This window comes from Chlamydotis macqueenii, chromosome 3, assembly GCF_036417535.1.
Source record: "Chlamydotis macqueenii isolate bChlMac1 chromosome 3, bChlMac1.mat, whole genome shotgun sequence".
Lineage (NCBI taxonomy): Eukaryota > Metazoa > Chordata > Aves > Otidiformes > Otididae > Chlamydotis > Chlamydotis macqueenii.
The window spans coordinates 1,900,710-1,916,708 of record NC_141558.1 but is presented as its reverse complement, the minus strand read 5'-3'; the positions used below and the strand labels follow the sequence as shown (position 1 = coordinate 1,916,708).

Here is a 15,999-nt window from a genome sequence, read left to right as displayed (position 1 = left end):
AAGGACTCCCACTAGGGTGGCAGATGCCTTTGAAACAGTTTATTTTTCTTTTTTTTCCTCATTAATATCTAAATGAGATGTCTCTCCCACCAGCAGTGCCTAGCCTAGCCCTGAGGCATTCGTGAAAACTGTGGAGCGTCTATTTACATTTGAATTTAAGAGAAATGAATCCTAACCCAGGACCTTCACATCTTTGCAGAAAATCTGATTTTGTGGCTCAGCCCAATAAACGTTTTCAGGCCTAAGCTACCTCGCACAGCTCAATGACGGACTAATAAAAGAGGTAAAAGCTTTGACATCGGCTCTGCCGTTCCAAGAAAGCAGACACATTTCCTCATCTTGGCAAGATGACAGTTACCATTTTCTTCCATCCTTGAATGTTTCTGGCTTGACGCAGCCCTTTCTGTTTCTCTGGGCTAGAAAAGCTGTGTTGGCCATTTGAATTCCAATTTTTTGTAAGAGAAGCGTAGATTACAACTGCCTTTGGAGACAGACTTTGCCGAGTACGTATTTCACTTTGTAGCCAAATTCATTCCTGTTTTGAGACACATTTTCAAAGACTGGGGCAGGTCAAGGTGTCCCAGTTCGACTGCCTTTGTAATTTCCAAGAGGAATAAAACTCTGGCGCTCTTCTTGTATAGAACAGAACGCCATGGAGTCTAGAGGAGAAGAATCTGTAACAGTGTCTAAACACATTTCGAACTTTCACCCTACTTTTTACCTTACATCGGCTGTATCTGAGGTTAGACGTTTGATAGAAAGGAACTTCTAGCTTTCACATGCTCCATCAACACACAACGTAGAAATTTCCAAGTAAGAGAAGAAGACGACAAACTTTGAACTCTAACCATTGGGTTGGGACCACAGACTGCAAAGCCAAGCCAGTACCAAGAACTCATTAAGAATGGTAAAATTATTCAAGAGATGATGAGGAGGATGCCGACAGCCACACTGAACAGCAAGAGGAGCATGCAGAATCTTATTTCCCCAAATGCTCCACCTCGAGCCCAACATCACGCAAGTCCAGCTCTCTGCTCCCAGGCTCTGCCCTCTGAACGACGACATCACGTTGGCAAAACCACCACTGTCACAAACAGAAGCAGAAGGCGGAGCAGAAAATGATGTATTTTCAAGCGTAGCAAAAGAGATGACTAGATGTGATTGTTTTATGGTTGGATTATGTCACGCTTCCCTGCTTTTTTTCCCTTCATTTTTGCATTTTACCTTGATGTAAAATTGCGCTGTACTTTCATAAAAGAGATTATAGACGAGATGCACGTTCTTCAGGTCAGACACAGCCCAGCTAAAACGCTACGTTTCTGATAGGGTAACAGGTGCCATGCTAGTGAAAATTAACTTCATTTGCTGCTGCACCAACTCCTCTTCCACAAAAACATTAATCTATTTCTGAGGCGAAGCATAACTTCCCTTTTTAAGGCAATGAGTGAGAAGTGTGATACCAACATAGAATTCAGCTCCTCATCTGAATATGACTGTGCTGGGAGTAGATTACGAAGGGACTATTTCCCCCTCCAGAAAAAGAAAAATGTCCTGACCTGTGTGAAAATGGAGGGGGAAGGGTTAAGAAGGTTGCTGTGAGCAGGTATTTCACAGAGCAGTAATACTGACTGGAAACAGACGGTATCACTGCAATCGTCCTAGCACCGGAAACCATTAAAATAATTATTTGTGGTAACACCTTAGTCAATCTGCCTTTACCCCCACGGAAAGAAGGATGCTCTACTATAGACACCTCCATATTTTTAACTAAATAAAGAGATTTATCCTGGTTGTACAAAACGCAGCTCCCTCAGCTGCCTATCCAAGTTGACATCCACAAAAATAATGCGTTTCCCCTGGAGTGGGGAAAGCGCAACCGAATTTCTTAATCACGTTAAATACGTTGTATGTACTGTAAATGAACCTCACCTCTCAATGTGGTGGTTGGTTTTTCCTTACTAAAAGAGACTGAAGGAAATAATATTCACTCCACTCAACGGCTCACTGCAGAGCTCACCCAGCCTTTCCTGTCTTTGCGGCAAACAAAGTTTTGATTTCACAAAGGAAAGCAACAGATGCCTCCCAGATCCGACAAATAACCACAACGATATGTAGCCAGGTCAAGGTATCTTGTTGCTTCTTCTATTTTTCATTTTTTGCAGCAGCCAGGAGGATCCGCAGCAAACGATTAACCCCGCGGCATCTCCAGCATGAAGCAGTCACCCAGGAGGGAGGCAGGCCTGCGGCAGCTGCGGACTGGAACTCCCCCATTAGCAGTTTTCCAGAATGGGTGACTGTGGCATCATCCTCTGATGGCAGGGATGATGTAACGGTTGAACGGACTAATGAATTTTTAACCTCAGATTTGCTGGCGTTCGAAAAAGTGTGCCTATGCAAGCAGCAAATTCAAAATTTTGTGAGTGAGTGATTCTCTCCACAAAGCTTTAAATTCTTCCCCAATTTAATAATAAATTTTACTAGTATGATCTAAGGATAAAATTATTTTTCCCCACAGCTTTGGAAATCTGTTTCCGTTATAAGTCTGGATAGTTTAATTAGGGAAGCATGTTTAGTTTAAGGAAAAAAAAAAAATTGGATGGGTTAGAAGAAAAACGCTTCTAACACTCCCTAGGGTCTACGGGTCCTTCAACCCAATTTGATGTGAATGAAACCATTATTGTTCTTTTGACTCCCGCTGAGCCATTCTGTTAACGGTTTTCCAGAGATCTGAGTAGCGATTTACCACGTTTTCATTATTCCACTAGCCAGAGTTTTGGTCCTTAGACATCAGAAGTTTCAAACTTCAAAACAGTTTTTTGTTCAAAATCCTTTTAAATTTATGGATTATTAGAAGCATTTTAGATTGGCATCTGGTGGGTATTTGAAATTAACTGAGAGAAAAACACACTCTTTCTCTCTTTTTAAGCATCGATCAGTTTAACGTATTAAATCCTGCAGCAATGAAGACTCAATCAAGCAAATGAAACAGAACACACCCACTGACAGATATTTCCTGCCATAAAAACGCTCACACATTGGATGGAAGAGTCACACCCTAATAAAATCTAACAGAGAAAACAATAAAAAGGGTTAAAAGGTAATAAAAGGATTATTATCAAGCTACATAGACTAAGCCAAATCTCTAAGTGATATTTTATGGCATTAAAATGGGAGCTTTGATGATCCAGCTGGTGTTTTAACTGCTTTAGAACCAAAATAACTAACTTTTTTTATACCCTCATGTGCGCAGCTCTGTAATAGACACTTGCTGCACAACCTTATTGAAATAAAGCTGCTTTCAAATCAGTCGCAGAAAATAGCCATCCCAAAACCAATTTGCCGCTTTGGTTCAAAAAGGAAAGTAGGCTTCAAGTAATTAATACTTACACCACTTTCTCTGCAACCGCACCAGCATAATACTGAGGTAAACAGCAGACGGTTTGATATTTAGCGCTCTGAGAGGCTTCTGCGCCCGCGGTAACTCAATTAAATTCAGCAGGAATAAGCAAGCTGATGAGCTGTAAGCTCTGTTTCTCTTCAGAAGACACTTCGAGTCAGATTTCACACAGACGTTTCTGACACACGCGTAGACTGCCCTCAAACGAGCACAGAACCTCTAGTCTAATCAAGGCAACAAAACTGTTACAGATGAACAGCAAAACGAGGAAAAGCAGCAAGCAGGCTGATGCCAGCTCAGTTTAAATGCCAAAATTCCTTCAGAGCAAAACTTCTAACGTGTCTCTGATGACCAAAAATAAACTCATCAAGTTCTGTTCTTGAAGGTGGTTTAAAATAGCATCGCTATATCCCGTACAGGTCCCACAGAGCCCAGAAACTCCAAAAAACCACCAAGCAGCTGATGCAAGCCTCCAATTTCCCAATAATACCTAGCCTTCCCGAAGGCCTGATGCGTTACCCAAATAATCTGGGTTCGGCGCGAACCTCCCCTTGTAGGACCAGTAGCGCTTTCGGTTACGGATGCCAAGTAAGCCTTACCATATCCCCTCGTTATCCGTTTTCTGCGCTCCTGAATATGTCATACCGGTTTCCTCACCTGATAGGGACACGGGATGTGATATTCTCTGCAGCGTTCTTGAATCCACGTCGTCTCCCACACACCTCGATAAGCCTGCTCATAGAAATAGCAGCCAATTACAACCAACAGTGGCACGAGATACAGAACACTGAACACGCCAATCCGGATCATGAACTTCACCAGTTTGTCCTGGTTCTCTTTTTCTAACGGGATTTCAATGCGAACCCGATTGAGAGAGATAATGCCAGCTAGCAGAAGGGAAACTCCAACAACAACATACAGGCAGAGAGGTGCAAGTACAAAGTATCGTAATGCATCCACATCATAGAGGCCAACAAAACATACGCCGCTAATATTGTCACCTTCAATTTTATTCATTGCTAAGAGGATGATGGTGAGAGTTCCTGGAATGCCCCAGGCACTGGCGTGGAAGAGCAACGCTTTCTTCTCGATTGCTTCGCTGCCCCATTTTGGCACGGCTGCCAAGAACCAGGTGATGGTAAGAATGACCCACCAGACGCTGCCAGCCATGGTGAAGAAATAGAGCACCATGAAAAGCATGGTGCAAGCTTTGTTGTGAGAGCCCTGTGTCACTGTGGAAGCCTTGTACTGGGCAGGGCTGGATGCGTTACACGCTACTCGGTCTTCAAGCAGAAAGCCAATGAAGAAAATTAACGACACCATCATGTAACAGACAGCGTAAAATATTATCGGTCTTTCTGGATAGCGAAATCTTGTGACATCAATCAGAAAAGTTAAAAAAGTAAACAAGGTAGCAGAAAGGCAGACGATGGAGATGACTCCGATGAAGTAGCGAGCAAAGGAGAGCTCTTCACGCCGAAAGTACATGTTTGGGCAAGGAGGGGAACAGTCCCGTACGCTCAGGAAAGAGTAACCCAGCTCAGGGTCTATTTTCAACTCCTGAGGACACCAAAAACCATAATCCCTCTGTACTGCCACCGGGGCCTCTTCTGTGGGCTCCCCAGCTAAATTGAGGTCAACAAGACGAGGATATGGCTCATCACAATCTGGGAATCTAAAAAGTAAGAAAAGAATTATTTACAAGAAATATACACATACTTTGCAAAGACTAGTAACCTTATTTATATGTCTGACTTCAGACACACTAACTGCAGTGAAAATAAAGGCAATCCACACAACGGGTAATCCATGAAATAGCACACTACGTATAAACAAACTCTAGATCTCATGGTCCCAGCATGCAGTGGATGTTTAAACTATAAAATAAGTTTAAAAACAAAACAGAGAAATAAGTGGAAAGGGGGCCCACTGGGGCTTTAAGCTTAATGGTGAGGATAAAAAAATCCATCTCAGAAAGTCTGTAAGTTTAGGCTTACTGAGAACTGAGACTATGTGCCCAAGGAAGCATGATTTTACAGAACATTTCAAAACCTCTCCCTAAGCAGCTGTACCAGCTGCTATCAGACTGGACGGTGAGCTAGTTACACCTAGCACTGCTACTAGCATTAATAAACTGAAATCACGATGAAGATATTTCTGTACGTAAGCAATGCTCTGACTGGAGGCTAAGGGCTGCTGGAGATGCAGGCTGAATTTCTGAAGGATTCCACGCATAGCTTTCCGGTTCTTCCCTCCGCTAGAGGTTATCGCCCCAGCAAGCGCAGCGCAAGCTAAGTACGCCTGTTCCTCTGCCACAGTTCATGTGCTGGCACAATGGCACTAACGCAGCACCAGTAAAGCCTCAGCAGCTTTGGCTCTGGTTTTGAAATGTCACTACCTGGCCTCTCTGAGGAGACGGGAGGATCTAAAGGGCCCGGGTATCTGGAGTACGGAGTTGGAGCGATCTTTGATCCAGATTATCAGGACCTAGAAGCATCCTCTGACTTATTCTTTTGCTAAAAGAAGTTTTAATTGTTTTTCATTCTCTCCAATCCAACTGTTAGAGAGACTTTTTCTTCCTGTTTGTGCTCCTGTGTTTCACTAGCTGTTGGAGTCACTTATGAAAGAAATAAAACGTACTGTTTTCGATTTCATCTATGTTCTGTTTCAAATAGACTGGAACATCATTGATTGCTTTTCTCTAAAGTTATTTGTGTAACGTAAAGCTGAAAACCTCCGCTTGCACACAAGCTCAACAAGAAGTAGATGCTCTGAAAACTGAGCTTTGAGATTTTACATACTCATCAAAACCAGCCAGCTCCCCCTTCAGAAACAGAGACTACTAATCGCCAGCCTATGCTAATTTGCCTAACGCTCAGAGAAATTTATAGCAGTATCACCTACTAAACTTTGGTATAGCAGGCAAACCCGGGTCAGCATAAATGACAAAGAAGAAAGACAGCTGGGTATATTCATTCATTGAAGAATATGCATGTGCACTTTACAGCAACTGCCCACAGAAATTTTCAACTTATCTCTGGGGCAGATGATAGAAATATGAACTCAGTTTCCACCCCAGGAAACAGGCTGTTGCATAAATGGAAGGGAAAATAAGGGCACTTGTAATGGAACACATTTAAAACATCTGCTTCAGATCATAAAACATCCTAGATCATACTAAAATTTGCTCACCTGGTGCACTCCATATCCTCAGGCCAAGAGACCCCAAACATCTCCATGAGTTTGGAGCACTCGCTGTAGGCTCTTTGACAGAGTCTGCGACAAGGAAGCGTGACGCGGCCGTACTCCATGCACACAGGAGCGTAGAGGGCACACAGAAATGGTCGAAAATCCCTGGAGCATTCCAAATTCACCATCGGATGAAAGGGCTAGAAAAGAGAAAGGAGAATTCAATACCTACACACAGCAGGTTTGTGGAACACTTCGGGAGGAAGCTGTAATTTGTCTCATGAGGTGACAGGGCTTTCACAGCCATAACCACAACCTTCTTTTTCTGAATTTTATCTGCTGGAAGAAGTGATCATGTACTACACCACTTACGTATTTGAGGAAGACAGGCAATCCAAGAAGCCTGGGGACAATGACAAAGGTTCACAAGGGACACTCATGTACTCGATTTGCATTAAAATCGATGGGAATTAGACAGCTAAACACCTCTGAGGATTCAGACTTCGCTCCATACTCTGCAATAACAGTCCTATGAACTCGATTCCTTTTAGCGCTTGTGTAAACGGCAGACACATCATGAATCGCTAGCTGCTTATTTAGTAGGGTAATAGGAAAAACTTGCGGTCGGGTGATGAGATTACAATCCAAGGAGTGTTAGATAATGCAAGATTCCTTGACAGTACAGAAATATCGCATACTGTGATCTTTCAGATATTATTTTCAGATCGTGACATAATTGTAAATAATCTCCCTGTTTCTAGAAATTCTTCAGCAGGGCTGTGTCCTTCATATCTTTCTATAAAATGCAAACACAAGACATTCTCCATTCCACATCTGTTCAAATCTCAGTTCTATCATCAGAGTCTATCTGTACACAGAAAACAGTCCCAACATATCACTGTTACAGAAATTCTCACACAGATACAGAACCTTCCAGCTTCCAGAACAGGGCTGTAATCCCAGGGAAGTCACACCAAGTATGTCACTTCTTGACCAACCATCAGAAAGCACTATGAAATCAAAGCTTGAAAAAAATTAGTCAGAAAAAATAACTGGTGTCTTGGGCTACTGTGCGGCTTTATAACAGGTTTAAGTAACGGTGATGGCAAGACTCCTTGGAAGCACGAGAGAAAATCTACCACAATTAGCCAATAGACAGCTATTTTAAGTACTTCTGAAGATGAAAAAGAAGGAAAAATGTACAAAAAGGATTTATGTTGTAATAAAACCTGGTGCACACTGATAATCCATAATACCTCCTTACTATCCACCATGGGTTCATTTTGCTTTTGCTTGTTACGGCTTGTCTCTAAAACTCTCCAGGAGTCAATCAATATCTTCTTCTGAGTCGCGTGGCACCTGCCACCACACGAAGCCTCGCCGTATCTTTGGATATTAATGTAAGAGCAATTATATTAAGAATGGAACTGCAGAATATTGAAATACATTAGGTCTTACAGCTCTAGACTAAAACAAACCAGCACGTGGATGCTGAATTACTCTGCTACCTCCAGACTGGAGAAACAGCGGTGACATTTTAGTAAGCCACTTCTTTTCCTTTACTTATGTTTCAAATCACAGCTTGAAAGGAAAAGGTAACACTTGCTTGATCCATGGCAATGCTAACACGAGCTCTGTTCCAGACGGGTATTCTATAAAAACATTATTATCTTGATACCAGAGTTTCCTCTTCTCCGCAGCCCAGCAGGATTATAGAGCAAGAAGTCTAATCTTCAGAATTTGTGGTGCAATAGCAGAAGCACAAATGAAACTGCTCTCTCTCTATATATATATATATAAAACCTAAATCTTATTATAAGTGAAGCTGAAGAGTGGGCTGTGGAAAGATTACGTTTTCAAACAGCAATTTCCTGAGAAGTACTTTAAACCGATTCAACATTTTCTGAGCTATAGAACAGAGCAGATTCAACAGCAAAAAATAGGTCATCTTCTGTGGCAATAAAAGTGACAATCGCTAGAAATGATGAGGAAAAGTTTCACATCTCAGTTCTTCCTTATCGCCTTCTTACTCTTTCAGTTCTCCCTACAGGCCTCCTTCACTCCGTTAATGTTCAGAATACAAGACCATGTCATGATTTTACTGATTTTTTTAAACGTGATTACTATTTACCAAGCTGATTAAATTCTCTTTAGTGCCACGCATTTCTGAAAATGCTGTCACATGTCAACAGAGCCATGGCAATTTGGCAACAGACTGGACGAAGAGCAGCATAGGCCTCCAGAGCTATTGTCAAGGAAAAAGGAACCAACAGTTGGAAAGTATTTACGTTTGCAAGCTCATTGTTACTCAGGGAACACTTTCTGTTTGGCTGGACATTTACTTCAGATGCAGATATATTTTAATTTTTAAATATTGCTATGACACACTTAAAGCTGTTGTTTGACAGCAAGGATCCAAGAAATGGATTCTATGTCGTTATGACTGGAGGCTGGGTTGAGTAGAATCCCAGAATGGTTTGGGTGGGAAGGGAGCGTTCAAGGCCACCCAGTCCAACCCCCCTGCCAGGAGCAGGGACATCTCCAACCACATCAGGTTGCTCAGAGCCCCGGCCAACCTGGCCTGGAATGTTTCCAGGGATGGGGCATCCACCGCCTCTCTGGGCAACCTGGGACAGGGTTCCGCCACCATCAGTGTAGAAATTTTTTTCCTAATATCTAATACCCAAGATGCTGAAACATCTGCAGCACCACTAGTGTAACTGGATCTTCCCTCACCAAGTCCCCCTGAGACCATGTTAGCTGCACTTTGGGTTCTTTAGAGTTGCAGAAAACAAGTTTGGTTTTGAGTATGGCTTCACCATACTCCTTAAAACACAGTCCAGATGTACTCAGCCCCAGCAACGCTGAAGAAATACACTTCAGTAGCGGTAATTTAATAGGACTGTTCCTCTAGCACTGGCTGCTCTGGTCCTCAGCCTCTCTCGCACCATGGTGTCTCTCAAAATAGTAACTGCAGGCAGACAAAAACTCTCTTATTAATTATACCAAATCAGTTTATTTTAAAATCAGGAAGAGGCTCAGCTAGACAACAGATGGAAAAAACCCTACAACCACTCCTCACAACGCAGAAAAAACCAGACTTCCTTGCTTTCGACCAGTAACGGCGGCCTTTGTGTCTGTAAGCACCCTACCTCAAAAATTATCTTAGTCGCCTGCAGCTCCTAAGATGAAAAGTCACTTCCACCTACTGATTACGTTGTTCACTATTGAAAATAAAGCCAGGGAGATTAAAAGGCTTTTTTTTATGCACTTGCCCAAGGACACACTGCAAGTTATGACATTCAGTCCTACTCCACTGGTGCCTAACAAAAGGTTCTCTGTTTAAACGGGACGTGGTTTTGAAGAATGCTTGTTGAACAACTCAACGTAGAGAGGAAAAAGGAGCAGGACAAGGACAAGAGAAGACACGATAGCCAAACTGATGTCAGTAATTCAGGCCAAGCCCCGGGAAATGCAAGAAAGGGAAGAGATAAATGTTTAAGAAGAGAGAAACATTTCTTTGCTCCTGAAGGTACTTAAGCGTTTAAAATATGCCAGATAGCATAACTGTATAATGCAGCCACCGTTGTACACCCACGGGTCCTTCTGCCTCGGAGAAAAACCTTTGTGAGGGCGCAAACTCCTCCAGACCCAGTGGTAACGGCAGCATTGCGAACCCGACCTTCTTCAGGCTGAGCCAGTCAGCCCTTGCTCATCCCTCCCTTGCTCTGCCACGCAGGTGCTGCGTCTCGAGTAACACGTCGCAGCCACGCATCGCTGCTCTCCTCAGAGCGGTCCGGCTTGCACCGCAGCCTCACCCATCTCCTCTTCCCCAGAATTTTCTTTGCTGCTAGCAAAGCTGCTTTAAGAAATTTCCCAGCTCCCAGGAGCGTGGCCCCAGCTCCTTCCCTCCCTACAATTCCCATCTGCTGAAAAGACAAACCCTGGGCCGTGTTTTAACAGCCATGCTCTAACAGAGAGGAGAAATTTCCTCCTTACCTTTGTTTTTCTTTTCTTTTTTTTTTTTTCCTTTGTTTTTTTTTTTTTTTTTTTCAGGAGAGGATGAAGGACAAAGCAGAGCTGGAATGATACATCTAGATTTTTTCCATCCTAATACTTTTTAAAACAATTTCTCTCTTTTGGTTACGAAGCAAGAGCCATGACTAACTATAAATACGCCACGGAACTGCCTTACAGTTTCAGGCTGCTCGTATTACTGGAGGATAATAAATCAAATCTACCTTTTATTTTACGCGGCAGTAGCCATTTAGCTGGCTGTTACTTGCGAAGGGACATTATTGCAAGATCTAGGGAATTTTGGTGATCTTTCACTGTTCTGTTTGTTTCTTTTACCAGAAAACTGAACGGGAAGCATTCTCATAAACTCACAGATGGAAGAGGGAGGTTTTCTTCCGGCAGGCTCACGGGAGAAGAGTGATGCTATGACTATCCATTACTGTCGCAATTCTCTGGTGGAAGCAACTGCCTCAGGGCGTATCTTGTCTCAGGGCAGCCACATGATCTCAGCTGTCCTGCGTTGCCTTACGTTTGAATTTAGCTTGCTATTCATTAGGAAAAAAAAAATAATCTTGAATTGTACCTCCAAGTCCATGGGCAATAACACCTTCCAGGCTACGGCCCGAGGAGAATCGCAGAAGCTGCAGCTCAATTTCAATCTTCAGAAAACTTCTAGTTAGACTGAACACATTGCTGCCTCCTGCTTTTGATAACTACACATCTTCTCCGATGGAACTGCTCTCACACCTCTGACAGCAGAGCAGCTCACGTGAAAGCTCTCTAGAGACTGTTACAGGCAGAATTGCTTTTCTTGAGACAGCGGAAATTGGTTCTCCAGTGGCTCTGACCTGCACGCTCCTCTGAATCCTGCTAGGTTTGCTGGAGCCTGTAGCCCTCAGTCACACAAACTTTACCCCAAAATCTTTGTTATAAGTTAGTACCTTGAGCTGAACAACTGCTGTAGTACTTCATCTGCTGATGCTAACTTCAGACAAGGCTGTGCTCGAGTCCTGCCTTAACCTAGCTGGTGTTTCCTAAAGACGATTAAGGAGCGCTCACACAGGCGCAGCAGAGCTGCTGGTTTGCAAGCAGCACTGAGCTGGGACACTAACTTCTTAAAAAAAACCAAACAACTTACAGCCAGGTCTAACAGAAAGCTACTTGTCGTCCACTCAGTGTGGCCTTGACCTAGAAAGTGCCACACAAGTAACGGCTGCAGAAAGGGCCAGAAACGCACGGCCAGGTGTGTAAGAGTGAGTCCACTTCTTCTGGAACCTATCCACACTTGCTCAGCTTAACGTGAGTATGGAAGAGCGGCTTTATCGCAGACACTTCGTTCTGTTTTCAAAAGGCAACAGACTCATTTGCCCAAGCCTGCTCTTAATGCGCGGTGCCAAGAGAAATTTAACGTAGAGCGTTTAGCACGACGTACACTCAGAGCTTACCTCACCATTAACTTCCTTGTCTGGAGAAACTCGGGCATGCTTTTCCGTGTGTAATTATTTTTAGCTTTGCCCACGACGCAGGTAGAAAAAGCCAAATGGGATCACAATTCTGGCTGCTTACACACAATTCTTAAGCTTTCCTCTTCAGCATGGACAAAAGGTTTTCTCATATTATCTGTATGAACCCTTATGAACCACAAAATCTCCTGCTATCCCATGTCTCATCATCTGATATTAGCTGGAAAAATTCTGGTTGCAATGAGGATTTGATTGACGCTGTACTACAAAACGGACTGAGAAGTCAAAAAACTCAGAATGTTTTACCTTAGTACTAAAAATATATGTCCACATTTAAATAATAGCTATTAAGTCATTCCAACAATAAAAACGTCACGTAATGAGTATGGTTTTAAATTGTATTTTTCTCGTGCTATGGGCTGAACCAGACAACCACCCTGTTATTCACTTTAAAACCTAAAGACCAATTATTTCACCTGCCTTAATTGTGAAAGGGCAGCAATCATGCAAACCGTCCTAAGCTTTCTGGTCTGTAAACAGACAGTTGAGGTTAATTTCTCAACTGCAGGAAAGAAAAAAAAAAAAAAAGTAGGATAAAGATGAAAGTAGTTAAAAGACAGCAAATGACATTAATCTCTGTCTATATGACTAAAAAGCAAAGCCATCTGCTCTTGTTCTTTAAAGAGGTCTCTCCTGCTTAATTTTAAATTCTGAAGTTCCTTTGGAAGACACTGAAAAGATGGCATCCATCTGTCAATCTGCACTTTTCCTAAATGCGACCTTTATGTTTTAGCAACCGACGCATGCCGATGGGTGGTCCTGGTAACAATATCCATTTGCAAGAAGCGTTCGTTTTTATAAGACAGCTGAGACTGCTTGGACTTCCTCCTTCCTCTCCATATGCCTGCTGTGATGGGCTTGGGAGAATTCCAGAACACCTCAGAGAAATAAATATATTGTCCTCTGGACTGTACTTCAGATACTATTAAGTTAAGACTTGCCTGACAAGTAAGAGAGTCCTGGGCAGGAGCCGTAAGTCTTGCCAAGATAATATTTTTCATTGAAATGACACATTTCTATCTTCTGCGGTTGCAAAGACAACCTTCCAAGTACAAACTGAGGGTGATCACTGCTTTGATGCCTGCTGAAAAAAAAGCTCCAGTGCTGTAGTCGCTGTGGGAAGGAGAAAGATACCCGTTGTGAGAAGTGGAGCGTTAGCAGTGACAACCTACTCTTTCCCTCAACTCTGCCACCGCAGACTGATCTGTGTGCCAGGGACTCACGGACTACTTCTGCCGACTCAAGGGAGGTCGGTCTCCTTGAAGAACAGCAGCAGTGAAGAGTATAAACAATTCACTGCTGGCGCGCTGCTCAGAAATTTCTCTTGCTGAGCAAAGGCGGAAAAGTATTTGGTAGGAAGATTTGTTAGAAGACTTGACACCAACTTGAGAGCACACAGTGGAGTCGGTAGCCAGATCAAGTTCTTCAGAGCTCATAAAAAGGGAATTTCTAAAAATAGGAAACATAAGGGAAGATACAGATGAGGACATTGCCAAGCTTCAAAATCACCAATCGGGGTCTCTTCACCTTTTCATTCTTACTGCCATCAACATGCAGAAGCACAGCATCTGCCACGTAAGAAACAACAGTAATACCCTGCAGAAGAAAATTAGACAAGTTGGATTTTTCATATATAATGAAAGCAACACTGAATACTCCTCCTGAAGAGAATTTATTTTCATTTCTCAAAGGCTTGATGACTTTTACTATTTCATGTGTGACTTGGCTGACTGTGGTTTTCTCACACAGCTGACGCAGCAGAATACCTAAGGGTTTATTACAAGCCAACGCAGACTGCGTGAAGCTCCATTTCCACTGGGATGAGGGTGGAAGACGACTTGTTTTCTTAATTCTGACATTCAAGCCAGAGTGCTTCTTGACAGACTAACCAAGGGAATCTACAGCATGCTGACTCCTTTAAACGTCCTAAAAAATTACAGCTGTCATGGAATGCACTTCAGGGTGTAGTGTCACAGTGGGTGTAAAAAGTCAGGATAAGATCCTGAACGCTGAGACCTTTAAGTGTTAGCATCTAAATATCCTTCCTGTAGGCTTAGGATACAACTTTACAATAAGGCTAGGTTGATCAATTCACTTTTTTCCACGTTTAGTTTTTTACTGGTTTAGCTCCTTAACGACCTTACAATAGGTTTGGGCAAAGCGGAGTGCCAGCGCAAGAGGCGCAAAAGGGAGCTGTGACTGGAGAACGAAGACCGGGGCACAGATCAACTGCCCTTACAGCTGGTTAACGTTCAGCCCTAAGCCGTGCCGCTCAGGGCATCTGGGGTGTTCACAACCACCTAAAATAGAGTTCAACTGCCCAGACCCAGCCAGACCCAGAAAATATTACCAGGATACATTTAAGGCAAACGTCATCGTAATAAACAAACTTACTGCTTGAGCTATGAACATCAGACAGAAATACTGGCCCGCTGTTGAACAGGAGTGGTGAATTAGTCACCAACCTGGATTTCTCCAAGGCTTTTCGTCCAGTTTCCCCCAGCCTCATCCCAGAGAAACCAATGCCTTACGGTCTGTGCAGTGGGTGGGGAACAACGAGCTGACCACTCGGGTTCAAACTGGCAACACGTCACAAGGGGAATCCCCCAGGGATCCACAGTGGGCCCAACGCTGTTGAATATCTTCATAAGTGATCCAGATGATGGGATCAAGCGTACCCTGATGAAGTTTGCCTTGGTGAGTGGGGAAGTGAACGCTCCGGAAGGGAGAGCCATCCTGCAGGAAGACCTGGATAGGCGGGAAGAGTGGGCTAACAAGAACCTGATGAAGTTCAACAAGGGCAAGTGTAAGGTCTGGCACCTGGGAAAATACAACTCAGGAGGGGAGCACAGGCTGGGATGTACCCGGCTGGGGAATGGCTCTGTGGAAAGGGACCTGGGGGTCCTGGTGGACCACGAGCTCAATATGAGTGAAGAGTGTGCTGCTGCGGCAAAGAAAGCCAACAGGGTGCTGGGTTGTGTCAACAAGGGCACCACCAGCAGAGATACAGAAGTCATCACCTCACTCTACTCAGCGCTTGTCAGGCCATACCTGGAATACTGTGTTCAGTTTTGGTCCCCGCTATGCAAAACAGACGTGGGCAGGCTGGGGAGGGTCCAGAGAAGGGCCATAAAGATGAGCAAAGGACTGGGAAGTCTGCCTACGAGAAAAGGCTGAGAGAACTGGGCTTGTTCAGCTTTGAGAAAAGGCAGCTTAGAGGAGACCTTATCACCATGTTCCAGTATTGAAAGAGTGGCTACAAAGAAGATGGAGACTCCCTTTGTACAAGAGTCCCATGGAAAAGACAAAGGGTAACGGGTACAAGTTACTCCTGGGGAGATTCCAGTTGGACACAAGACAAAAACTGAGAGCAATCGGCCACTGGAATAATCTCCCCAGGGAAGTGGTGGATTCTCCAACATTGGACACTTCTCAGATTCAGCTGGACAGGGTGCTGGGCCATCTTGTCTAGACCGTGCTTTTGCCATGAAAGGTTGGACCAGATGATTCTTGAGGTCCCTTCCAACCTGGTGTTCTATAAATCTCTGACAGTGTTCTCAAAGAACGAGTTATCATTCAAAACCTCTCACGTCTTACCTGGTTACATTAGGATCAACAGCTCCTTGGGCAGAGGTTAAATGACTTAATTCCGCTCCTATGAAAGCACATAATGAATCTAACCTAAATACTTCAGGGAACGATCTTGCAATATCCACTAGGACTGTTATCTTGTCTACATACACTATCACATAAAGAACCCAAAACCAGTTACACAGCAGCCTTCCAGCACCTAAAGGAGGCCTACAGAAAAACTGGGGAGGGACTCTTGACAGGGGCAGGTAGTAATGGGACAAGGGGTAATGGATTTAAACT

General features: G+C 43.6%; 1 protein-coding gene across 1 annotated transcript in view; it reads right to left on the bottom strand.

Annotated features, from left to right (window-relative positions):
- Positions 1 to 15,999, bottom strand: part of FZD3 (frizzled class receptor 3) — a 59,037-nt gene that overhangs the window by 22,285 nt on the left and 20,753 nt on the right. The window contains exons 3-4 of the mRNA XM_086743787.1: positions 6,590 to 6,786; positions 4,055 to 5,072 (exon numbers count right to left, since the gene is read on the bottom strand). Of these exons, the coding sequence (XP_086599913.1) occupies positions 4,055 to 5,072; positions 6,590 to 6,786 (1,215 nt within the window). The remainder of the gene's footprint in view (positions 1 to 4,054; positions 5,073 to 6,589; positions 6,787 to 15,999) is intronic.